The sequence below is a fragment of the Triturus cristatus genome, chromosome 9 (assembly GCF_964204655.1).
Source record: "Triturus cristatus chromosome 9, aTriCri1.1, whole genome shotgun sequence".
Classification (NCBI taxonomy): Eukaryota; Metazoa; Chordata; class Amphibia; order Caudata; family Salamandridae; genus Triturus; species Triturus cristatus.
The window spans coordinates 946,324,713-946,350,549 of NC_140592.1; the positions used below are offsets into that span (position 1 = coordinate 946,324,713).

The 25,837-nt window shown below is 46.2% G+C and overlaps 1 protein-coding gene across 7 annotated transcripts in view; it reads right to left on the reverse strand.

Annotated features, from left to right (window-relative positions):
- CCDC88C (coiled-coil and HOOK domain protein 88C) overlaps positions 1–25,837 on the reverse strand; it is a 460,272-nt gene that overhangs the window by 211,708 nt on the left and 222,727 nt on the right. For all 7 annotated transcript variants that reach the window (XM_085626546.1, XM_085626541.1, XM_085626543.1 and 4 more), the window contains exon 5: positions 2,491–2,549. In XM_085626546.1, coding sequence (XP_085482672.1) covers positions 2,491–2,549 — 59 coding nt within the window. The remainder of the gene's footprint in view (positions 1–2,490; positions 2,550–25,837) is intronic.

The window sequence follows — 25,837 nt, forward strand, 5'->3', positions numbered from 1 at the left end:
AGCGACCGGCCTCCACACCTGGCTCACTTGATTCGGGGCACTGTGATGAGATAAGATGTCCCGGATCTGAGGAGACGATTGGGATGATAGGCATTTACCAGGGGGCGGTTGATAGCAGGGCCTGTTCCCCAGTAGGAGCGATGGGCAATACACATGGCCTTGAATTCAATCCTCGATTTCACAGGAAGCCAGTGGAGATCTTTCAGTCGAGCTTTGACTGAGACTCATCGCGGGATATCGAGGAGGGTCCTGGCGGCACAGTTTTGGACAATTTGAAGTCTATTGAGCGTGGACTGTGGGGCCCCAAGGTATAGGGCATTTCCGCAGTCAAGGCGAGATAGAATCAGCCCTTGGAGCATGATCCGTCTTGAGTGGAACGGTAGAAGGGGGAGGATTTTGCGAAGTAGCCTCAGGAGCCCGAAGCATGTGGCAGCAAGCTTAGTTGCCTGGTAGTTAAAATTGAGAGTTCTATCCAGCCAAATGCCGAGACTTTTGATTTGTTCTTTGGGTTCAGGGGGACAGCCTAGGCAAAGGGGCCAGATGGAGTCGATAGATTTGGTGATGGGATTTCCCAAGAGCATAATCTCTGTTTTCTCCCCGTTTAGTTTTAAGCAGGAGGCCGACATCCAGGCGGCGACTGCTTCCAAACATTTGTATAGGCTGTGGTGGGAATTGAGAGGGGGGTCCAACGCCACCACCAGCTGTGTGTCGTCCGCATAGGTGATAATTTTCACTCCAAAGGGGCGTACGACATCAGCCAAAGGGCTAAGATAAACATTAAAAAGGGTGGGGCTAAGGGAGGAGCCCTGGGGCACCCCACAGTTCAGGGGTTTGCTGGAGGAGGTGAAATCTTTCTCAAATACCTGAAAAGATCGGTCTGTGAGAAAGGATCTCAGCCAGGTGAGTGCCGCTCCCGAGATTCCTATCCTACTGAGGCGGTGGAGAAGAAGACGCAACATACTTTATTTAAAAGGCATGAATTTAATCAATTGGCAGATTTTATAATCCAGACTCAAATAGTTCATGGCTAGGAGATGAAAGGGGGAATCCGTGTTGCTAAAGAAGAGATTGCTTTTGGTGCGCACAGCCCACTCACTATTCAATTCGTTTTTTTAGCAGGCACAAGTCGTATGTTATGAGGAACTGTGTAACAATAGTGTCGAAATGTGGTTAGTACCGAGGGACGATGCAAACCTGCCCACTTGTCCAGCATCCATAAAAAGAGATTCATTAGTACAGCTGACCGACAAGTGTGAAAAATGGAAAAGATACAATAACTTAAACAAAACCATACATTTCTACTATATTTCACTAAAACACCGAAGAAGGGTTAGGAAAGGGCTCCAATGTGGGCCCAAGCTGGCTGCAGGAAGTGGAGCAGGCATGTAAGGATGCGGGTTAGAGCTTCAAGAATGTGAAAAACTGGACCCATCAACTGGCGAGAGAATAGTGAAACCCGGGAAGGGTGAAAGTCCATTAATTCACAAGTAAACTGGCAAGAGAGAGAAGACGGATGGAGAACATAACGTACCATAAAACATTTGTAAAGCGCACCTTCGGCCCTCGGGACATCTTGGTGCTTAGTAACAGGTGTTTATTATCTCCCAACTCAGTGATACTCATCTGACCAACCTCAGAAAGATGAAAGGTTGAGTGAATCAGCTGGGATTTTAGCCTTTGGTCATAAGTTCAACCACAGGTTTCTGGAGTGGGTGCATTAGTCCACAAGGCCACCAGACCCAACACACTGAGCCACCAGACCGGACACAGGAGTGCGGTCAAGTGTCAGTTTCGTGAATCCACTGTTCAGACTGAAAAATGCAAAGTCAGCTGGACCCTGAGACAGATGGAACTTAATCAAGAGTGTGGGATGAACAAAGGATCAAGTGAGGGGAGATGAGGACATAGATTATATTGTGGAGGGGTTTCAGATGGGGAGATTAGACATGGATAAAATCTGAAGCAGCGTGACTCCAATAAACCCCATCACAGGCCTGATGGATTCTAATGGCCATGTTATTAGATTAGCACACAACACAAACTGAATCAATTCTTGCAATTTAGTAACATTTATTACCCAACTCTAAGGTAGTCATTCTACCACTATTGGACAGAGCGGCCTTGGGACTTCAACCCCTGACCGGCACTTTACAGACGGGTGTAGCCCCTCAACTATTTGAGCTGTTTTCTCAGCTAGGCAAGCAGGAAGCTGGGCAGGTAGCCTGGTGTTACCATAGTAAAGAAGGACCCAACTTCGCTCTTTATTCTTCATATGCAGAGTTGAGGAATGTCCCACTGTAGACAAAAGTATACAATCCTGCTCCACTTGTTAGGTCTATCAAGACTAGGAAAGTCTCTCCTTAGTGCTTTTTGCTGCACCTGAACTGGTATCTGATGGAAAACTTTCATCTCCTAACTTCGGACCTCCTGGAAAATTATACAAAAATGGGCACATGAGAAGACCAAAAAGACTGCGTGATGCAAACTCACCTGCACAGCACAGCCCAGCATAAGCAACAGCACTTTCTTCATTTCCTCCATACTTTTACCTGCAGGTGAAAGAGACAAAAGCAATGGTGGAATCAGCTCCAAAAGGCTGCGATGGTCATATTTTAAGTAAGCAAATTTACACAATGGATTTAAAGACCTACAGGGAGTTTAATACAAAAATAGGTAACTCAATTCTAATCATTGATCGTGCTAGGCATCTTTGTGCTAGCACAGGGAGACCGTATGTATTCAACCCATCCACAACTCCAGCAGCAGCCTATACTATAGACTTAAAAGAAGACAGTTCTAGCGAATCACTGCGTTCCCGCTTTATAAAAAGATGTCACGCACTAAAGAGGAACAAAAACATCCAGTCAATGTGCCAACAGCATCCCAAAGAGGGAAAATACAGAAGGGGAAACCTTTCAAGGGCCTATTCAGACTTTTGGAACACGCACACCTAGACGGGTAACAATCACTCAAGACCCAGACTCCTACACATGCCGGATATAGAATAATGGGAGCACGGCAGCACAACTACTCTGGGATGTTACTCGCGAAGGGCTCCTGAGACTACCTTACCTCTTAGCCCGCATGGTCCACTTCCACAGTAGAAGAAAATTATGGGGGTTCATCTAATTTGAAGGTGCATGTCTCCTAGACCGTCCCAACAACAAAGTGGCTATGATGCAGTGCTTAATTTGAGCCGGTGGTTTCCGGTGCTCGGCACCAGCACTTGAGTGTCAGCACCGGCTCTAGTGACAGCCCACCACATGGTAGCGCTGTTTGAGATGTGCACAACAACCGTGTTTATTAAATCAAGTGGTATTGAAAATTATTAATACCAGCCGCTCACGTCTTTATTATAGCTTTGTGTGGCCTGAAATAGTCTGATTGTCACACTTGTAGGAGTGTGACAGTTAAGTGTTATGTTCGTATTGTCATGACGGCGCTGGAAGGGTAAATGTGTGGTGCAGGCTGCAGTAGCCTTCCGAAAAGGGCCCTGGCACTTAATTTTTTACAATTTAAGCACTGCTATGATGTCTTCTCCAGGATTCTGACTAAGCAACCACGTTGTTTGCCACAAACACCAGAGGCAGTACACATTCAGAACATAGGCAGGGGGTAGCCTGGCCCACACTAATCAACAGTTTTGGTGGCTCTACCACAGTGACCAAACATGCTTGCCCGCTTGTTTTCTCCTCCAGGAGTTCTAGGCACTGTGCCATAGACCTCAGCCGCTCCATCTCTCAGGACGATAGGGGGAGCAGGGACACCCATCAGCCATTCAGGATAGGACTAGAGCTCCCATTTCCTACTACTGGGCTGTCCCTGTATTTGTCATCATCATGCCTGTGAGAGTTCTCACCATCTTCCTTCTCAGATGCCTCGTTCTTGCACTGCTGTATTTCAGTTTTATTACATTTCATTCTATGACTGGACATTTACATAGCACAGCATTTCCTAATTACTTGGCCTCTTGGGCTTTGTTCAGACATCTGTCAGTATAGGTTATGGAAGGTTTGGAAGTGTTTTCAAAGGAATTGTTGGGTCTTCTGACCTTCCCTCCTAAACCATCTGTAGTGTGCAGAGAGAGCAGTCTGTGTGGTGACGTACACTGCATATTCGGGTTTGAGGCTTCCCCTAAGGGGCGACAGCTAACATTGCTGGCTTCTAGTTGGACCAAGATGCACCGAGCTCTCGCGAGTAGTAGTTCTTGGGTCCTAATGTCTGGGCGACAGGTGTTTCAGGGCCCTTATTGACTGAAGGTATGTTGCTTGCTGTGCTTAGGCTTTAGCCTTTTGTTCCTGGTCTTGTTGTGTCCCTGTCCCTCGTCTCAGGGTTTCATTTTCCCAACGCAAATGACCACAGGGAGTAAGGGGACAGGGTTCAAGTTGGGATACTTCCTTTTGAGGACCCCTGTACATGTTCTGGACTGGATGTTTGAAGTTGTAGGAGGCTGTGCCTCAGGGGTTTCTTGACAATGGTTGCTGTGCACTACAACATAGAGATGAAGTTGACCGTGTTTCACGATCTGGATCTGTGGAGAGGATGTAGTTATTGGATTGGCATCTAGTTCTGTGCCAAGCCTAAACTCCCCATCATGGAGAGATCTGTGGTTGGGCTTTTTATTTATCATTAGTTACAAAATAAGGATTTGGGTCGGATTTGAACATCTGAGTTGAGGTTTGCATTGATCAGAGACTGGTGTGTACCGATCCAGAAGGAGTGAATGGGAGAAATTGCGTTGGTATGAGGGGGAATATAAGGTGTGTCGTGCGATGGGTGAGGAGGATAGGGCAGTGATTGCAGTCAGAGGGGTGGATGGTTAAGAGTGCTATCTAGGTGTGTTGGATAATCTTATTAGTCAATGTGGTGCTGTCTATGGTTGTGCTGGGGGTGGTGTGGGTGGTTTGGATGGTTGAGCAGGGCTTCTAAGTTGAATTATGGGGAGTTTCTGAGATGTTGGTTATGGAGTTATGTTATGTTATGTTATACGGGGTTTTGTTAAGCGCTCAGCTACTCAAGCAGAGTGTCCCGGCGCTGTCAGACCCGAAACCACAGAACTCTAACAGGGGGAGGGAGGCTTATTGGCTAAATAGCCAAGTTTTGAGCTCTTTTCTAAAGGACAGCAAGCTCTCACTCTTCCTTAAAGAAAGTGGGAGGGCATTCCAAGCTCGGGGCGCAAGGTACTTGAAGGAACGTCCACCAATACGGGCGCGCCTGATTGCTGGGACCGTGGTGAGAGATAGAGACGCCGAGCGCAAGGCTCTGGCTGGTCTATAGAGGATGAACCTCTTCCTAAGGTAGCGAGGGCCCATGCCTTGGAGGGTTTTGAAAGCAAGGGTGAGCGTTTTGAATTCAATGCGCCTCTGGATAGGCAGCCAGTGAAGGGTTTGCAGCAGGCCGGTCGCATGGGCGCGATGACCAAGACCAAAGATCGCCCGAGCGGCCGAGTTTTGAACAATCTGCAGGCGCGAGAGGAGAGACTTCGGGAGGCCTAAATAAAGGACATTGGCATAATCAAGCCTGGATCCTATTAGGGCCTGCACTGTCGTTTTCCTATGGGCAATGGGGAGAAGGGGAAGAAATTTTCTAAGTGATTTCAAAACCCCAAAACACTGACCAACCAGACTCATAATTTGTGGTTTCAGAGTGAGAGAGGTGTCTAGCTTAACCCCGAGATTTTTTGCCACCAGTGTTGCATTAGAGGGGGGAGACATATCCATCGGCCACCAGGATTTCCAACAAGTATCTGGAGGACAGCCAAAAAAGAGAACCTCGGATTTATCCGAGTTACATTTGAGTTGATTCTCTTGAAGCCAATTAAAAACTGCCTCCAGGCAGCCTTTAATGAGATCACCATCAAAGTCCATATCTTTCCCGCAAGAGAAAAGGAGCTGGGTGTCATCAGCATATGAGACAATCTGGGCACCAAAAGACTCCGCAAGTGCCGCCAGAGGGGAGATATAGATATTAAAAAGAGTTTGACTCAGGATTGATCCCTGAGGGACACCCACATCCATAGGCGGCACTACCGCGGAGTGTGGGGGTGCCCAGACTGTTTGTTGGCGGTTGGACAGAAAAGACGAAAACCAGTTGAACACCGTTCCTCCAACACCGATTTCCTCAAGGCGCGCCAGAAGGCGGCCATGAGGGACGGTGTCGAATGCCGCCGAGAGATCAAGCAATATCAGCATTGCATTCCCCCCAGAGTCCAGAACTTCCTTAATGGCCTCAGTCACCTCCAACAGGGCCGTCTCTGTGCTCATATTGGTACGGAAACCGGACTGAGTGTGGTGCAGAATACCATGGGACTCAACAAAGTGCGAGAGGACAGACTGAACGTGCTTTTCCGCCACTTTTGCCAAAGCTGGGAGCAAGGAGATGGGTCGATAGTTGGCATGAATAGTGTGATCTAAGGAAGGCTTCTTCAGCAGTGGAACGACCATCGCTTGTTTCCAGATGGACGGAACTGTCCCTGTTTCTAAGGAGCGATTTATGATGGGGTTAACCATCGGGTTGAGCACATGGGCCACTTTAGCCAGCAGCTTAGCAGGGCAGGGGTCCAACGGAGAGCCCGATCTTATTTTTAAGAGAATTTCCAGAGAGGCATGAAGTTGGATAGGAGGGAAGCTCGTCAGGCTGGGTTGACCCTGCTCAGGCACCTCAGACGGGGTTTTAGGACAGGACAGTCCTCCCGGATCGAGAGAGGTGAAAGTTGCCTGAATACTCCTGATTTTATTGAAGAAGAAGCTGGCTAATTGAGAAACCCACGTCTCCGAGAAGGAACATTTGAGGGAGCTGGCAGCAGGAGAGGTGAATTCTTTCACAATAGCAAAGATTTCTTTGCTAGTATTCGCCGCTTCTTCAATCCTTTGGGTGAAGTACGCTTTTTTGGCTACATAAATTTCTTTATGATAGGCCTTAATACAGGACCTATAGGCCTCCTTTAGTGGATCTAAATAATTGGCACGCCAAGCTCTCTCGGCCTTCTTACAGAGCCTTCTACTGGCATTGAGAGCGTGCGTGAACCAGGGGCCAGAGGCACGTGAAGATTTCTTGAGGGAACGCTTAGGCGGGGCTAAGTCCTCCAAGCACTGTGCTAGCCATGTCTGAAAACGAGAGAGGTCCAGTTCTAAGTCCCCGGTAAGAGAACAGGGGTGAGACAGCCTATATTGCTCAATCATATCAGGTGTGACTAGATGAAAGGGTTGTGACAGCCGGGACTGACAGCCAACAGGCCTACCAGTTACAGCGGACAGGGACTGAATCTTAAAAGTTAGTAGCGAATGGTCCGACCATAAGACGGGAAGTGGGGGCGCAACAGAGATGGGAGAGGTAGAAAAGATCTGATCCAGCGTGTGCCCTCTATCGTGGGTCGGCGATATCACGTAGGGTAAAAGGCCCAGAGGTGCAGTGGTATCAAATATATTAATAGTGTCAGCGGCATCCAAAGTATCAAAATGCACGTTAAAATCGCCCAAAAGGATAAAATGTTTAAATTGAATGCTCAGAGTTGATATTATAGTGTCAAGCTCTTCGCTAAAAGATCCCATGGGGCCTGGAGGTCTATATATCAACAGACCGGCACAGGATTGAGCAGGTGAAAAAGAAAGGCAAAAACCCAATGCTTCAGCCCCGTGAATTTCATTAATGGGAATAATGGAGCATTCATACCGTCTGTCTATCAGCAGTGCTACTCCCCCACCCTTTCTGTTCATCCTGTCTTTTCTAAGTATGTAATAATTAGGGGGCAAGGCGTTAGCAATATCAGGGCCCGAAGTATCATCAAGCCATGTTTCAGTAAGAAAGACAGGCTGGCTTGAAATCGGTAAGGAAGCTGAACAAATCCTGAGCATGCTTGCTAGCCGAACGAGTGTTTAAAAGAGCACAACTGTAAGAGCGGTCATCAGTGTTATGAATCGTCGTAGTGGTTATATGCCGGCTAAGCTTGGAAGCCATTAGCTCCACCCGGTCCCATCCCAAAGACCAACCACATCCCGGACAACTCAGGGTCTCCCCGGTACCAAGGTCACACACCCCGCAGTTGCTGTGCAGGCCAGTTCTTAAAGCAAGCAGCTGAGGGCCTGTGTACTCCACAATTCCGCACCCGTCCGCATCCGGGATGCTGACGGGCGCAGACGGGCTTTCCTTAGGCGCTCCTTTGGCGCGGGAAAGGCGCCTCCGCACTGCGCGTCCGCTGCGCGGCGTCATCACCGTCTAATTTTATACTTCCCGCCCGTGAGGCAGCAAGCCTAGTCCACCGACCAGCGAGCCTGCCTCACTCAAGATGGCCGCCGTCCCAGTGCGACTATCCTGCTGTACAACTGACCACCGAGAGGATCGCCCGGAGAGCACAGCAGGAAGGAGGAGAGCGCGGAGCGGCGAGGCCCCGACACCGGACCAAGTGACTTCGTTCCGCTGCCCCAAGGTAAGAAGTGAGTCCCCTAACCCCAAAACACAGCGAGAGTAAAGGAGAGATCTCCCGGCTTTGCGCCTCAGGAGAGAATAGCAGCAGCAAGAGATGAAGGCAGAATAATACACTTCACACAAGACACAACATAGATTTAAAAACGATAAAAGACAATTTTTTAAAACAGCGCTTGTCAATAGTGCAAAGTAGGCAATAACAACCCGCCGCCAAAGAGAGCTCACACCAAGGCAGCCGCCCAGGTAGAGTCCGTGGCAAAGGTCTTGGCGTTCTTGGCGGGGGAAGTGAGGTGTGCAGTATGGACTGTGGTGGAGTGGACTGGGCTGGAATTGTGAAGCTGAGCGCTGTAGAGCGTTGCAATGAGTCATTCTCTGAGTTCTTTGATTCAGTGCCCTTTAGAAGATGTAGTGTGCTCTTGCGAGCTACTGAATATAAACTGTGGTTTCTACCGGGGGGGAAATGTGTTAATGTGACTGTAGGTTGTGTTGTGTTGAACGGTGCGCAGTGCGCAGAGGGTATGGCGCATGTTGGTATGAAGATGTGCATCTGGTCTGCTGTGCTGCTGATTGAATACCATGTTGCGGATTCAAAGAGCAGTAGTTCAGTGCCCTGCCATGATATGAAGGTGGTACAAAAGGGGGTGGTGATGGACGGAGCATCAGAACCAATCAAACACTCACACCCAGTCAACAGATCAACAGATCTGGGTTTGATCCATCACCGTTCTTTAGCCCACTCTGCCACCCCAGTTCACACATGGCCATATGCAAATCAGTCTGACCCTGTGCCTCATGGGAACAGTCCAGCCCGAACTGCCAAGCCATGCCTTCCCTGGACCGGAAACGAGCTTCCTAGGATCGGTTTCTGGCATTTCAGCCGTCTTCAGCCAGGCTTGCTTGAATCCAGTGGCAAAGTGAGCAAGGGACTCACGTCTGAGCATACCCTGCCAACTTATGGCGAACAAAGCGGTACAAAAGGGGGTGATGATGGACGGAGCATCAGAACCAATCAAACACTCACACCCAGTCAACAGATCAACAGATCTGGGTTTGATCCATCACCGTTCTTTAGCCCACTCTGCCACCCCAGTTCACACATGGCCATATGCAAATCAGTCTGACCCTGTGCCTCATGGGAACAGTCCAGCCCGAACTGCCAAGCCATGCCTTCCCTGGACCGGAAACGAGCTTCCTAGGATCGGTTTCTGGCATTTCAGCCGTCTTCAGCCAGGCTTGCTTGAATCCAGTGGCAAAGTGAGCAAGGGACTCACGTCTGAGCATACCCTGCCAACTTATGGCGAACAAAGCGGTACAAAAGGGGGTGATGATGGACGGAGCATCAGAACCAATCAAACACTCACACCCAGTCAACAGATCTGGGTTTGATCCATCACCGTTCTTTAGCCCACTCTGCCACCCCATGACAGACATGGCCATTCAAGCAAGCCTGGCTGAAGACGGCTGAAATGCCAGAAACTGGTCCTAGGAAGCTTGTTTCCGGTCCAGGGAAGGCATGGCTTGGCAGTTCGGGCTGGACTGTTCCCATGAGGCACAGGGTCAGACTGATTTGCACATGGCCATGTCTGAACTGGGGTGGCAGAGTGGGCTAAAGAACGGTGATGGATCAAACCCAGATCTGTTGACTGGGTGTGAGTGTTTGATTGGTTCTGATGCTCCGTCCATCGCCAGCATGCACTACATCTTTCACTTCATTTAGCTGTGCTGTAAACATCACCAGCACTTCCACCAATGAAAGAGCATTTTACTTCCGAAGGTAGGCTAGTGTAATTTTGCTGCAGCATGCCAATGGGAGTAGAGAGGAATGAGCGCCGTGATACTCACGCAGCTCTACAGCACAGCAGCCTACTTTTGGCTGCAATATTCCAAATCCCCATTAAGGTTTCGGCAACATGAGTTCAGATGTCCTCATTCTGAACCCCCCTCCTTCAGGCGCTCTGCTCTGCCTACTTATCTTTGTAGTATTCAGGGTTCGTCGGTGAATGTATTTTAATTGGGTGGTTTCTCAGGGCATCGCCAGGCCACAGACAGCTTAACGCAGAACAAGGCTTGGAGGAGAAAGAGCGCGCTGGCTTGTGGTTTGTCTGGCAGAATTTTATTCCAAACGATGAAACGTCAAATAACAGATCTATTTTCTTAACCAAACGAGTGTGTCACTGAAATCTTCATTCATAGTAAAACCTGCACGTGCTCGTACACAACAGCCTGAAAAGCAAGACGCCGGGTGCGTATTCATCTAGCGGCGGGGATCGCCCTTTTTACGCATCAGCAGAAAGGTCGTGGCAGAGGTCATCCTCCGAGGAGAGTCAGTGCGCAGAGGGGGCAGAGAGGACAGCGGGGGCTGCTGGCCGATCAATGGCTGTCACTCAACCAGCAGATATGTGCGGTAGGAAACCTCGGGCGCGCCTGCAACTGGGGCAGCACTAGCCGAGCGAGCAAGTGCCACAACTGGTAAACGGAAGGGGGGCCCCAGGGGGAGTAATTATGAGACTCAGACAGACGCCGTGGGGAGGGGGTGGGGGGATTCGGAGGATGCCGTGGCGAGGGCTCAGTGACACGCCTTGAGCACGGAGAATAACCCTCCAGTACAAACAGATTTAACAAAACACAGAAAACAAAGAACAAAATGAGTTCCCAACAAATAGACCTCGGTGGGGCAGGAATAGATTTACTATTACTGGTGTAAGAAAAAAGAGCCGATAACCAAAGTTTGATGTTTGTATTAATTGCAACACAGGGTGGGCAATCAGCATGTAGCACACCCTTGACACTAAATATAACTGAGCCACACCCGGAGCCCGCCCAAGGAATGGCCAATGGGCTGGGTCCATGCCACATATTGGGCCCGTGCATGTCTGATGAATCCATATACAGTGAATCTACACGGAAACAATTTACACAATGCGACTATCGTGAAAACCTGTCAAGGATCTAAATATACATTGAACATTCAACAATAAATTCTTGAAATGGGAACATGCGCTAGAGATGACCGCTGACACATATTTAACATATGTAGTGTGTGAACGTTCTAGGACGTTAAAAATGCCCACTGTGATGATGCTCAGGTCAAGCTTTTGCTTTAGGGTGTTAGACGGCAGAAAATGGGATACTCGGGGAGCAGTGCATTTTTGGTACGTCTCACCGTTTGTGGCAGATGATGGCTAGACAAGTCCGCCTTTTATGTTTATTCCAAGGATGCAGAGTAAACGTAGATGCAAAGCGCCGAGGTGTAATCAGCTACAAGGGTTGGGGCCCATTTGGGTTTATTTAGCAATGCGCAGCGATGACGTCACTGTTACACGCGTCAGTATATCTGAGGTGACCTTCTGAATGCGAGCACTTGTACAGGACACGGTGTACTTGTTTTGTCATTAGCGGACACCGTGTACCTTTAAGTACGGGTATTACTTTGGAAAATAAATAGAAGTAAGTGCTGGGGCTCAAAGCATCTCTTAGAAGTCTGCTGTTGGTGCCGCCGACTGACCAGATTGCCAACTTGATTTCTTTCACACCACCCTACACTTCCCGTCTGTATCACTGTTGCAGGTTCTTTTCAACACCCCGCCCCCTCCCCCTTTAGCCCATAGTCAATATTATTCTATATTTTTGTTACTCTCTTTTCTGCCATCCTCCCTCTTGGTCGGGATCAAACTCTAACGAAGAAAAATAAGCCCCCCCCCCCTCCCTCAGAAGTGCGGTGCCCACCTCGGCATCAACAAGGACTTACTAACCAATACTCATGGTAGCATATTTCATATGAAACACATGCTGGCCCCTGTTAATGCCCACATTTGATTACGAAATCTAGTTACCGACCTCGATATACCACCGTTTCTCTTTTTGGCATTTTACAAATGATTTCCTACTTTTCTCCTTCCAGATAATCACACGGCTTCAAATGTATATGTTTTTAATATAGTTCTTGATATTGTAGAATGGATGGAGGTGGGGTTCCTACAGCACCCACATTTCTGGTCGGACGCAGCTGAGGTATAAGGAACCAGAGTCACACAGGTTTCATCTAGTGTGGCATCAGTGCCAGAACTCGTGTCTGTTGGTTCCAAAGGCAGCAGCCCACATCTCCTCTCACATGTGGGTGCAAAGTTATACCGAAACTATGAAGCTTGTGCAATAAAGGCATTTTTTTGATGATCCATTTCTGTCGCTCACACAGACCTTCTCAATGCCCATCTTAAGAAGGGTTGGTGATATTAGCATCAATGGTTAAGCCCGTAAAAGGCCATTCATTTCAATAGCTCGATGCAGTTATGAAAACATCAACTCAGCTAATTTGCATGGATGGTAGTTGAGACATACAGCAAGCAGCTCACTTCCTGCACAGATCCCGAAACCCACATGTGCGTCAGACATTCAACCCCAGATGTGAGACAGACCAGACGATATAACAGGAAAGGGTACGTAAATCAGCTGGATGTGAGCACAGCTCAGGAAATGCACCCAGAAACATAGTTCACATTGGCTTTGTTGTCAACAGTGCAGCAGGTGCAGAGGCACCAGGGTTCAAAGGCCCACTGCACCCCAGTTACTAACATACCAGGGACCCATTTACCCTACTGCAAACAAGGCCCGGATGCCTTGCTAGGCTACGGGCTGAGCGCATTTCTCCTTTTGTCGATATTAATCTGCAGCGCAGCAGGGGAGGGAGGATTGGTGCCTGGGGACATTCCGTGTACAGAATAGCACAATCCAATCTCTTTGCTGTAATCCAGGAGTAAATTATGCATGGAATTGTGGGATGCGAGAGCGTCGAGCTGGAGTTTGGCTAATCAATAAGGCACGCTGGCTCAGTATCCTATTTTAATTCAAGGCTCTCTGACCTAAATTCCTGCACTTGCTCAGGTCTAAAACGGACTGAGCTCTAAAACAGAGAGCGAGAACCAGGCCGATTCACCGGTCCGGGTCCCTCTGCAGACATCGCTTGGAAGATCACCGCTTGGGATACAGAAAGCAGCAGTAATGCCGGCTATTTCAAGGTATAGCTATGCGCCACAGTGCACAGGCTGATGAGTCAATGAATCTGAAATCCACAAGAAATGCCCTTAGTTCTGTGCTGTTCATAATTTACTGTTCTATGCAGGGCTTTAAGTGGGATGAAAAAACTGGGGGCCTCTCAAAGGGGCGTGGCGTGGCTTAAATACATTTAAGCAAAACATCTGTTCTTAGCATAGTGTGCCGCCGGATTTGTATTTTGCGGTTTCTTTCATTGCATCCAGATATGACACAACAAGTAACATCATACCTACAACAAGCCAGGACTATTAGCTTTGTCAATGATTGTTGGTTACGGAGTGCCAGGGCACAAAACAAAGCCCGATAGAGACCAGTTTCAAGGCCTCCTTAAAAAAACTGCCAGTGCTCAGACCCGGAGAGACCCGGCCCACTTAAAGCCCTGGTTCTATGTGGGTTAATTGTCAGAATCTGGCCTTGTGCCTGGAAGATGCCTCCTTAGGTGGAGATACAGTCTGGTACCGCTCTCCATCACTGTTCCCCACTCCAATACTGTGCTAAGCAACAAGACCAGGATTCATGTGGGTGCCAAAGGGCATGGCGGGGACATCATGCATATTTTGGCTGTGAGCCTTTCCAAATTCCTGTCACTTATAACAAAGGCCACTGGAATTTTGGGATAACACTGTGGCGTTTTCCCTGTAAATTTAAATTTACTGGACTTATGACATGTTCTCCCATCTGTTGCACTATTAATAGATTTCTAGAAAAAGTTGTTAATAGCTCAAACAGATTAAAAATTACCATGAGACACAATGCACTCGTGGTGCAATATAGTGACAGGCAACTGCAAACTCTGCAGGTTTTTGTATTCAGGTGCTAATGGCACTAATTAGGCAAAACTGTAGTCCAGACGGTATTAATGTCTCCATTTAGTCAACAGGGGGAGGGCTTTTGTCTGCATCATAAAGAAAAATCATTCATTTTAAAATGCAATTCAAAGTGTGTTAAGTAATTATTTCTTTGTCATGGAAATGTTTTGCTTCATTATTAATGCAAATTTATGTTGCACCACAGACACTGTTCATAGAACAGCCATTATTTCAAGAGAACACAGAGTAAATTAAAATATAAAAAGTTCTGCTTTTCATTTTAAGGGCGGATGCCTTCAATTTTACAGGGCCTCCTAGCAAGACACCTATTATATTTATGTAACAGACAGTATCATTTTGCAGGGTTCTTTACTAATGTTAAGATGTGCTTTTTAAATAGTTTCACTGTACGCAGACGATTTATCTGTACGATGGACCGAGATTTTCATCTGGTAACAAGGACGATGCTGGACAAATTAGGCACATACTCTGGTCTGAAGTTGAACTGGGCAAAGAAATGCCTGCTCCCTCTGAGAAGATTATTGGTAACTGGCCGAGAGGCTCTGGCGCATGTAGGCCCCAAATGGAACCCAGATACGTTCCAGTACCTAGGAATGTACATCAATTGGGACGAGGACAACATACAGGGAAACCTGGGGGCGGCAGTAGCGCAAAAATAGTTAAGCATGAGGAAATCATTACAGCTCTCTCCAGTGGCCAGAGTGGCAATCGCTAAGATGATAATCCTGCCTAGACTACTGTTTCACTTCTCGGCACTCCCAGTGGCGTTGCCTGGGAGGTTTATTTACTGGATGAAATCGTATATTATCTGATCTGATATGGGGAAAAGGAAGAAAACTGATGGCTCTATGTAAAAGGCACAACTCGGTGGACAAGGGAGGGACGGAGTGTCCCACCCTATGAATTCTATACAGCACCACGACTGCAATGGCCAATATAATGGTTATGTCAGGCTCCTAGCCCTGAGAGGGTGTGTAAAAGGAGAGACATACGGGCGAGAGATCATGGACTGGTTAATGAGACCTCCTCAACAGGGTAAGCAATCAGGTGGTAAGTTAGCCAGGTTTGCCAAATACTGCTAGCATAAATATGTACAACCCAAGGGGCGCATCACACTATATGTCCTCGAACCTCATTGTGGGCTCACCAAACTTTACAAAGCTACGATTTAGACCCCACGGTCCTGCAAAAATTACATGAATTAGGCATTCTCTTTACCACCATCACCTCCCTTACCTCTGAAGGTCAGTAGGCTCACCACTCAATACGATACCCTACCCCACAATCAGTGCTGAAAGCACCAACCCTGATCAAATAATCTATTGCTTAAATACTAACTCTACGGGTGAAACACCAAACGGAGATCTTCCATTTATTAGACTTTGAATTTCCAGATATTCTGCTGCCGACCGAAACATGGCTCACAGAGGAGTCCTATCCTGAAAACCTCGCAGCACTGCCTGAAAAATATTACATCATTCAAAATAACCAACCTCCTGGTAAATCCGGTGGCGACATATCCGCAGTAATAAGGGTCATCTTAAGTTTACTAAACTAACCTCCTTTAATATCCTTGCGGTACACAACCTCATACATAGTCAAACTGGAATCGCCTTCTTCCCCCTCATTTAATCACTCACCTACCGACCCCCAAAATTTATGCAACACTTTCCTTAGTCTTTCATTGAATTAATCTCCCCCTTTTGCGTTGACCACTTTAAAACCCTACTGGTAGGAGACTTCAATTACTGGGCGAATAACGTTAAAGGAGGACATCTATCCTCTGATTTCTCGGATAATCTTAGGAACATAAATCTCAAGCAACGTGTCTACTCCCACTCACACCAAAGGCCACATGCTAGATCAAGTCTAGTTCACACACTTACCACTGTCTGGCCTCACAGTGTCCCCATGCGCATGATAAGACATCTTCTAATTAAATTCTCTCTTAAAGGACTAAATTCCCAACAACCCCCACCCCATTCTGGACTTCTCTCCAGGAGCTGGTCACGACTAGACCTAAACTTCTTTTGCAACTCACTGTTATCAACTACATCCGATTCGGACAATGACATTGACCAGCATGGAAAGGCAATATCCGACTGGCTTACAAAAGCCAGCAACACCCTTGCACCACTTCAAAGAATAAAACAACCAGGCGCCATGAAGCTGCCAAATGGTACACTGATGAACTAAAACTTGGCAAACAAGAATTACGTCACCACGAATGTAAATGGTGGAGAATTACACCACAGAGGCAAAGACATCCTACCTACAGCACCTCAAACAATATAAAAGGCACATTCTGCAAGTCAACTCTACATTTTTTCCTAATAAAATCCTCCTGTCTACAAACAAATTGAAGTAGATTTTTGAAGTATTTTCTGAAATCTCCAACCCGGTAAGAGTCACATTACCCATCACCCATTCACAGACTCTTTGAGACGCACTCAACACCTATTTTATTGACAAAATCAAGACTATTAAAGAGCATTTCCGCACTATATACATTTGCCCCCTAGTTCACACTCTTAAAAAGATAAACCGTACCATTTACAACTACTCTGACAACATGCAATTACACTTCAATTTAGTTAACTCCCCGGAATCCAAAGAGCACTTCCAATGCACAATGCGGTCCATATGAGACTGGATGAACAGCAATCACCTGAAGTTAAACGCAGAAAAAAACAGAAGTCATTATCGTAAAAAATAATCTTTAATGCTGGACAGAATCATTCTGACCAACCGAGTTCAGAGCCCCCCCCCCCCCCCCCATCCCTTAAAAAGCCGTAAAAAGTCTTGGGTTGATTGACGCTAAACTATCCACGAAGCTACAAATCGGTTCAGTAATCTCTTCATCTTTCCTAATGCTCAGAAAAATAAAAAGAAATTGCTAAAATCCTCACCTTAGAGGCCCTTCTTCAAGCCGTCATCACCCTCGTTCTATCGAGGTTGGATTATGGCAACCCTCTATATGTTGGGCTGCCCAAATGCCTCACCAGAAAGGCTGCCTGCTTGATTAATAAACAACCCAAACAATGTCACATCAGCCCCTTGATGAAAGGCCTCCAATGGCTGCCTGTGGAACAAAGAACAACCTTCAAGGCCGGCTGCAACCTTTTCAAATCACTCCACAACAATAGCCCTGTCTTCATCACTTCCCCAATCCAGAAATATACTCCTAAACGTACACTACGACCTGCCCATATGAACCTCATATCGGTTCCCCATTTCAAGAAGAGGAGACTGGGTGGTGCCAGATTCTCAGTCTTCATCCCCAAACTCTGGAACTCCTTTCACCTAGAGAAAATGTTGGCATCTTGCTACCTGCAATTCAGGAAATCATTAAAAACCTGGCTATTTAGACTAGTATACAACTAACACTCTGCCTATCAGTATCCTACCTCTCTGTCCCCCTCCATAGTGCCATGAAACTGATCGGTGTACGCGCACTTTATAAACATAAGTAACATAAGATACCAGACCACCATAACATTAAGACATGGATGGAGGCAGGTTTGATCACCATAGGGAACATGTATGCCCACAAGCGACTGAAGAGCCTGTCAGGAGCTAGAAACATAACATGACATGATATTGGAGTGGGGTCAATTCCTGACCTATTGTACGGTAATAGAGACTAGATCGACCATGTGTGTCTGGACCATAAGGAACCAGAAAAGGCTGATGTCACTTACTCCTCAGTCATGGAATAGGCCGGAGAGCAATCTTAATGACATATAGGACATTACTCAGGACAGAGGTCACCGAATACTCAGCACCCAGAGAGAAGTGGACGTATGCGATCAGACAGGATTTGACAAACAATGGGACACCGCTATAACAAGAGTTAAAATGGTACCAAGAAATTCTCGCCTTAAATACACCCAATTTAATTATGTTCATCTGACCTACCTCACCCCCAAACAATTAATCATATGTTCCCAGAGGTAAAACCCAAATGTCCATGATAAACATGTCCCGTAGCTGACTTTTACCACATGTTATAGTCTTACATGGAAATCGAAAAGTTTTGAACTGAAATAATAGCACTGAGGGCAGAAATAACAGGCGAACCTTTGACAGTAGATCCAATTTCCTGTGTGCTGGGGGTGATGGCACGCAGTAAAAAAAAACTATATCGGTCACAAAATGTATAAACCGAGCCCATTTCCTGAGCAAGAGACAGTTATCAATGGCCTGGAATTCCCATGGGACTCCTCTGTTGAGTACATGGCTGGGGGGGGGGGGGCTATGTAAATGGACCATGGCGGAGTTGGACCTGTGGTCATCTCTAGCGGCTAGAGGGGGAAAGGGACCCCCCCCCAGGGCAGCATGGGATAAATATATGGAGGGGACCAAAAGCCAAGACAGGGAGGGCTGGGTGAGGGAACCACTCGCGCTGTAGATGGAGTGGGGGAGACCTGGGGATGATGTGACACACAGGGCTGCGAAGAATAAAATCCAACCAGCACACCACCAGTTAGACTTCAGAATGTTAAAATGGTTACCACTTGGAGAGGTTTAAACCTAACATGTGGGTGTAGCCGACATGACACAGATAACACTAATACGCACACCAGAAGACAAGTGATGAACAGGTACCTTGGCGCAAGAAGATCAATGAATAAAAACAGACGTGCGAAAAAGTATGTGCCAAAAATTGAAAGCACTGCGATGAACACCTTTCTATGCATTCCGATGCTGTAAAGGATGAAAGAAATAAAGAACCACTTGGTTAAAAAAAAAAAAAACAGCAAAGAGGTGCTTTCTGCTTTCTTTGCCCAAATATGGAAGCAGAGCAAACCCAAAACCGAAGAACGGTTCTAAAGCATGATTGAGACACAGAATAAAAGAGGCACAACTTTTATCACAAGAAAATGAACATTTCGGCTTGTATTCTGCTTTGTCAATAATACGCTCAGTTGAAAACAATACTACATTATGCATATTTTGTAGCACACTTCCTTACACTTAAGAATTCTAATTGAAAGTGTTAACAAAACATTCGAGGGTGAGCAACATTTTCTGGTGATAGTGTTTCAATCCACCCTTTAAGAAACCTTTGCTCTGTATGGCGTTTGGGATTCCTTTATTGTCACTGTGCTAAAAAATGACAAATAGCAAGATAATACAGAATGTGAGCCATAGTTTTCCTTTTGATGGCAGGGGAGAGGTGTGGCGCAGCGGCTGGAGCAGCTCACTCTGCAGGGCAGGGTCACAGTTCGATCCCAGCACCGGCGGCAGCTCAGCTGGGCAGCATGTGACTCTGGGCAATAGCTCACTTAATCTCTCCGACCTTTAGGTGTGAATAGTTCGCGTTTTACAAATACCTTATTTATTTTTTTATTTGGCAATTGATTTAGTTATCTTGCCACATCATTTGACTCTCATCAGCCTGCTGCATCTCTGGCCCTCAGTCCCATAATTCCAGAGGCCTTGGCTGCAAGGGAGGAATGTTTGGTAATGGGTGCTCTGCCCGGCCTTCAGATATGTAAAAGGCCTTGACTAAACACAGAGTGCCGCTTATGGCCCTATGCAAAAGTGGTGAAAAAAATTACCACAGGCTCATGGAATCCATTACTCGGTCATGTACTATACAAGGCTCAAGGTATTTGTATACCAGAAAGGCAGTGAGCCGGAGAGAAACATTATTAGCCATCAATACATTTTGTATGGGGCTTCTCATCATTGTGTTACTCAAAAGGCTGGCAGGTGGTGAAGAAAGATTAATGACTTGAATTCCTACAAGGGTGGAGGGTTTCCTCCCAAGCAGTTTCACAACAAAAATAAGACAAATAGTGGATTACAAATATTTTGTCTTAAAATGCTAAGGGGCCAAGTAATTGGAGGATCTATGCAATGTAAATACCAGACAACAGTACAACAAAATAAAAAGAGCATTTTAGGGTCTGCTTATGTACTGTTATTTTTTTAAAAATTTTTTAACAGGTGAGCCTGTACAAAATGCGACGTGCTGGTTGAAAGTTTGACAGTAATAATGAATAAACGGTCAAACCCCACCACATCACTGCTTCTGGTAAAAACGCATTTAGTTTTTTCCATAATGCTTCCGTAATACGTCAAAAGTACCTAATTTGACTTTGTTCAACAAAAGAGCAAATGGTGCGTTTTTACAGTACCACTGGTTTAGTATTTTCCCCAGAACAGCATACTTAGCTATATTATTTCGGAGGGGTCTTAGGGTTGAAGCTACTACCAGATCCGAGGGGGGCTGTCTGACAGTACTCTTTCCCCTAAAACATGCGAGAACCCCTCACACAGAGCAGCCCCTATCTACCAGTAAACCCCGGGGTGTAGCTATCATTGGTCGAAGAGGGTGAGTTGTACTAGGGCCCTGGCTGGGCACTCTGGTTACACCAGGGAGTACACCTCATGCGGCTACAGCCATTCATCAGTCAGGATAAATCTATTGGGTGACGGATGCCTCTGGGTCAGAGGAGCAGGGAGTTTCCAGATCAGGAAATGCCTCTCAGGCGAGACCGTAGCCAATTACCCGAACAAGGTCAACCATTAGTCAGTAGTCACCAGACAGCAGTTCCGCCCCATTGACAGCAGCCCCTCTCAGCAGATAGCAACTCATGCCAGCATAGACAGCAGCACCCTCCAGAAGACAGAAGCACCCTCCAGAAGACAGCAGCCCCCTCCAGAAGACAGCAGCCCCCTCCAGAAGACAGCAGCCCCCTCCAGAAGACAGCAGCCCAGCTCAGAAGACAGCAGCCCAGCTCAGAAGACAGCAGCCCAGCTCAGCAGCCACACCCAGAGGACAGCAGCCCCACCCAGAAGACAGCAGCCCAGCTCAGCAGACAGCAGCCCAGCTCAGCAGCCCCACCCAGAGGACAGCAGCCCCACCCAGAAGACAGAAGTTAACTCCAGCACACATGTTCCTCACTCAGTCAGAAGTTTCATGAATTAATAAGTTTCATAATACTGCCAGAACTCTCACTCGACAGAAAGTGTTGTACACCGTATGCCATAATACATATTTCTACACTTTTTCAGAGCGCCCACCTAATATACATTCTTACAGAGTAATCTTTGGACTGATTTCTCCATTTCTTTCATATATCTTTTTCTCTTTCCTCTCCACTCGTCCTTCCATGGTACCACAGCCCAACCTACAATTAGCCTCCATCACTTGATATGTGTTCCATTGTGCTTCTAAGCAATTCTTTGACATTGTCTCATATAAATCTCCATCTAAGATATCTGCCCATAGCGTTTCCCTGTCACATATTCAATTTAGTCCCTTTCTCCTATTCTTACTCACTTTTCTTTTTTGTTATAATTTTCTTAGAAAACAAAATAAGACAATGTCAAACATAAATGCTTTCCTACACCCCCCCTTTGATGCAAAACTCCCAGTGAGTGACCAGACTCGTTGAATAGTCCCTCCATCAGACAGCAGCCACAAGGAAGCAATAATCCACCCAGACTGCAGCCCCCTATTATTAAAATATCCTAAACACACAATAGTCCCCATCAATCAACAGCAGCTCATCCATCACGCAACTTTGCCCTCTGCCAGGCAGCTGTCACACGAGAGGGCAGCAGCTTTTACCACCCCCACACAGGACAGCTATTCCCCCATCACTAAGCATCCTCCTTTAGTACCAGACATCAGTTCAGACCTAACACGATATTACAGCAAAGTGAACATTAATAAACACTAGACATTGTATGGGGGGGGGGGGGGGGTCATTGATTCGAGGTCAATCTGACCCAAACTGCTACCCAGCGTCTGCCTGAAAACTGAGCTACCTCTTTTTCTCTTCTTCTGCCTTACTCACGGGTAAAGCCTCCGTCTGGTGCACATTTCTGCTGGCATCACACTATAAAAGCCGCGCACAGATGAAGGGTAACAACGAGAAGAGTCCTCAAGCCTCAGAAACAATTTCCAGACACCCACAGGTCAATGCTTAAAATACAGACTCCTATAGGAACCAAAATATGGGCTCCATTTCCGAATTACAGGTCTCCCTATGCGACCATACCAATGGTAGATGTGGTGGTATGCAAATGTCACTAATATAACATAACTTACACAGATGCAATACAAAGCATTGCAGATTGTATTATTCATTTGCCAACTGAGGGTGCTGTGGGGCGATTCTCTCTATATATATATATTCACTGAAAAAACCATAGGTTTCACACATGTTATAGTTAGCTGGATATTTCACTCGTAAAAAACCATTGAAATTCCCCCGTTATAGTTAGTTCAGCTAACTATAACTCGCGCGACCGCAATCCACTGCTGATGACGTCACATATTACATCACTGTATTCACTAAGATACTGTTAATAAGTCAGTTATACAATTAATTTTACAAAAAAAACCATCCATTTAGACACTTATTTACCCATTTATGCTTCCATTAACCTTTAGATATACATATATAAAAAATATTTATTTTTCAGAAAGACACATTCACTGGTTGATGTCATCAGTGATGTCATTTGAGATGTCATCAGTGATGTCACTGACCATGTCATGAGTGATGTAATATGTGACGTCATCAGCAGTGGATTGCGGTCGCGCGAGTTATAGTTAGCTGAACTAACTATAACGGGGGAATTTCAATGGTTTTTTTACGAGTGAAATGTCCAGCTAACTATAACATGTGTGAAACCTATGTTTTTTTCAGTGAATTTTCACCCTTCGGGGTCCTTCAGGGACCCCCTGACAAAGGCTAGGGGGTCAGGAACTCTCTACCCTGCCCCCTTTTCACGTTCTCGACCTTTCTTTTTCACTGTCGCACACAAAATGGCGTCCGACACTTCCTGATTTCGACCGATTGGAATGTTGACTGACATCTAACCACCAATCAGAATTACGCTCGCGGACATTTGGTGCGCGCCCCGTGCGCGCACGGTGCGCGCACGGTGCACGCATATAGATATTTATGTACTTTTAACTGCAATTTTCTCAGGAACTACTGAACAGATTGACACCATATATGCAAAAGGCACATGCCTGACCTCAGGACTACCTCTTTGCCAAATTTCAAGTAATTCTGTTCAGCCGTTCGGGCTGTACCTTCGACTAAAGGTCCTATGGGAAAATGCATGGGGAAAACGCGTTTTGGGACCCCCCTTTTTCTCAGCCCCCGCTTCACGAATCACCCAGAGACTTTCAGGGTAGGAGCTGAGCAGAGCGCCCCATTAGTTTTGAAAATTTCACGAAGATAAGTCAACCGGCGCCAAAGTTATTAAAAATAGAATTTTCCGATTTCCTATGGTAACTCGGTCCTAACTATAACTATCTACTGGCGACCGCCAGTAGATAATATATATACATATATATATATATATATATATATAGATCATTTGATCAAGGCCACAGAAGTGTCCAAAACACGTCATGAAGGATTAGCGCTGCACTGAAAACTTTTCACTGGGCACCATTAATTGAAGTTTTCCGTATCCCAGTTTGTGCGTGAATGAACATGGAGTGGTAACTGTGTGTATATATATATATATATATACCCTGAAAAAACCATAGGTTTCACACATGTTATAGTTAGCGGAAATTTTACTGATAAAAAACCAATGAAATTCCCCCGTTATAGTTAGTGCAGGAAACTATAACTCACGCGACCGCAATCCTCTGCTGATGCTAATACTGTATTTAGACACTTATTTGCCCATGTCTTCTTCCATAAATTTTTAGCTATACATATATTACAAATATTTTTTTTTCATAAAGACACATATGTCATCAGCAGAAGATTGCGGTCGCGTGAGTTATAGTTTCCTACTATAACGGGGGAATTTCATTGGTTTTTTATCAGTAAAATTTCCGCTAACTAGAACATGTGTGAAACCTATGGTTTTTTCAGGGAATTTGCAAGGTTTTTTAAATGCTAATTCCTAACTATAACGTGTGTGAAACCTATGGTTTTTTCAGGGAATTTGCAAGGTTTTTTAAATGCTAATTCCTAACTATAACGTGTGTGAAACCTATGGTTTTTTCAGGGAATTTGCAAGGTTTTTTAAATGCTAATTCCTAACTATAACGTGTGTGAAACCTATGGTTTTTTCAGTGAATTTGTACGGTTTTTTAAATGCTAAGTTACTTTACGCCATTCGTGGCGTGCGCGCCCACTTAACGCAGTTCGTTCCGTGCGCGCACCGTGCGCGCTCAGTGAACACGCGGTGCGCTTCGCGCACCGCGCGCCCACTTTACGCAGTTAGTGCCGTGCACGCACGGTGGGCACGCGGTGCGCTACGCGCACCGCGTGCCCACGTTACGCTAGATGGGCCATGTACGCACGATGCGCTTCGCGCACCGTGCGCACATGGAGGACATATTATGCGCTTCCTTGTGATAGGTAATCTGTTTAAATTTTTTGGGGAAATGCTGTGCTCTTATATGCCATGCGCAAATGGTGGACTTCGGCCACCATTTGCACACGAGGTGGAGAGAGTGTGGATTTTTTTTTTTTTTTAATTTTTTTACCGTACGCGTACGGTAAGCGTACGGTAAGCGTAATCGGCGAAATTTTCGAAAAATAAAAAATTACCGTTTTTTGCCTTGGGGGATCTTTGAAGACTCAACTAACATGGTTATGTGCATGGGCGCTGTCTAAACAGCCCCTTTATATGTTTTTGGCATTTGTTTATCAGCTCCCCCCTCAGAGTGCGAGAGAGAAAATGGCGGCCGCCGCTTCCTGGTTTCGACCGATTCGAATGTTTACTAGGATCTAAGGGCCAATCAGAATCGCGCTCGCGCACGCCACCGTACGCGTACGGTAAGCGCACCGTAAGCGCACCGTAAGCTGGCTCAGATATATATATTGATTTAAAGGCTATTTTCTCAGAATCTACTGAACAGATTTACAGCAAACCTACAAAAGGCACTTCCTTGACCTGAGGACTACCTCTCTGCCAAATTTCAAGTAATTCTGTTCAGCCGTTCGGGCTGTAGCTGTGTCTAAAGGTCCTATGGAAAAATGCATGGGAAAAACGCGTTTTGGGACCCCCCTTTAATCTCAGCCCCCGCTTGACGAATCCCCCCGAGACTTTCAGGGTAGGAGCGGAGCGTAGCGCCCCACCTATTTTGAAAAATTCGCAAGGATTCGTCGACCGGCGCAAAAGTTATTCAAAATAGAATGTTGCGGATTTCCTATGGAAACGTGGTCCTAACTATAACTACCTACTGGCGACCGCCAGTAGGTAATATATATATATATATATATATATATATATATATATATAGAGAGAGAGAGAGAGATGGGGACAGAGACAGAGATAAAGAACGAAAGAGAGAGAGAGCATCAAATCTTTTGTTTCACATGGTAACACAATTCCAGGTTAAGGAGAGCAAGTGATTTCCCAGAATTACACGATCTTTAAGCAAGCGTTGAAGCCAGAATTATAATCTATGTCCCAGGATCCAAAGTAAAAGACACACAAATGATGGACGGGATGCAGAACAGATCATACATTCACCCCAGTCAAGAGATGCGAGTTACATCCATCGTTCTTATGCTCACCATGTCACA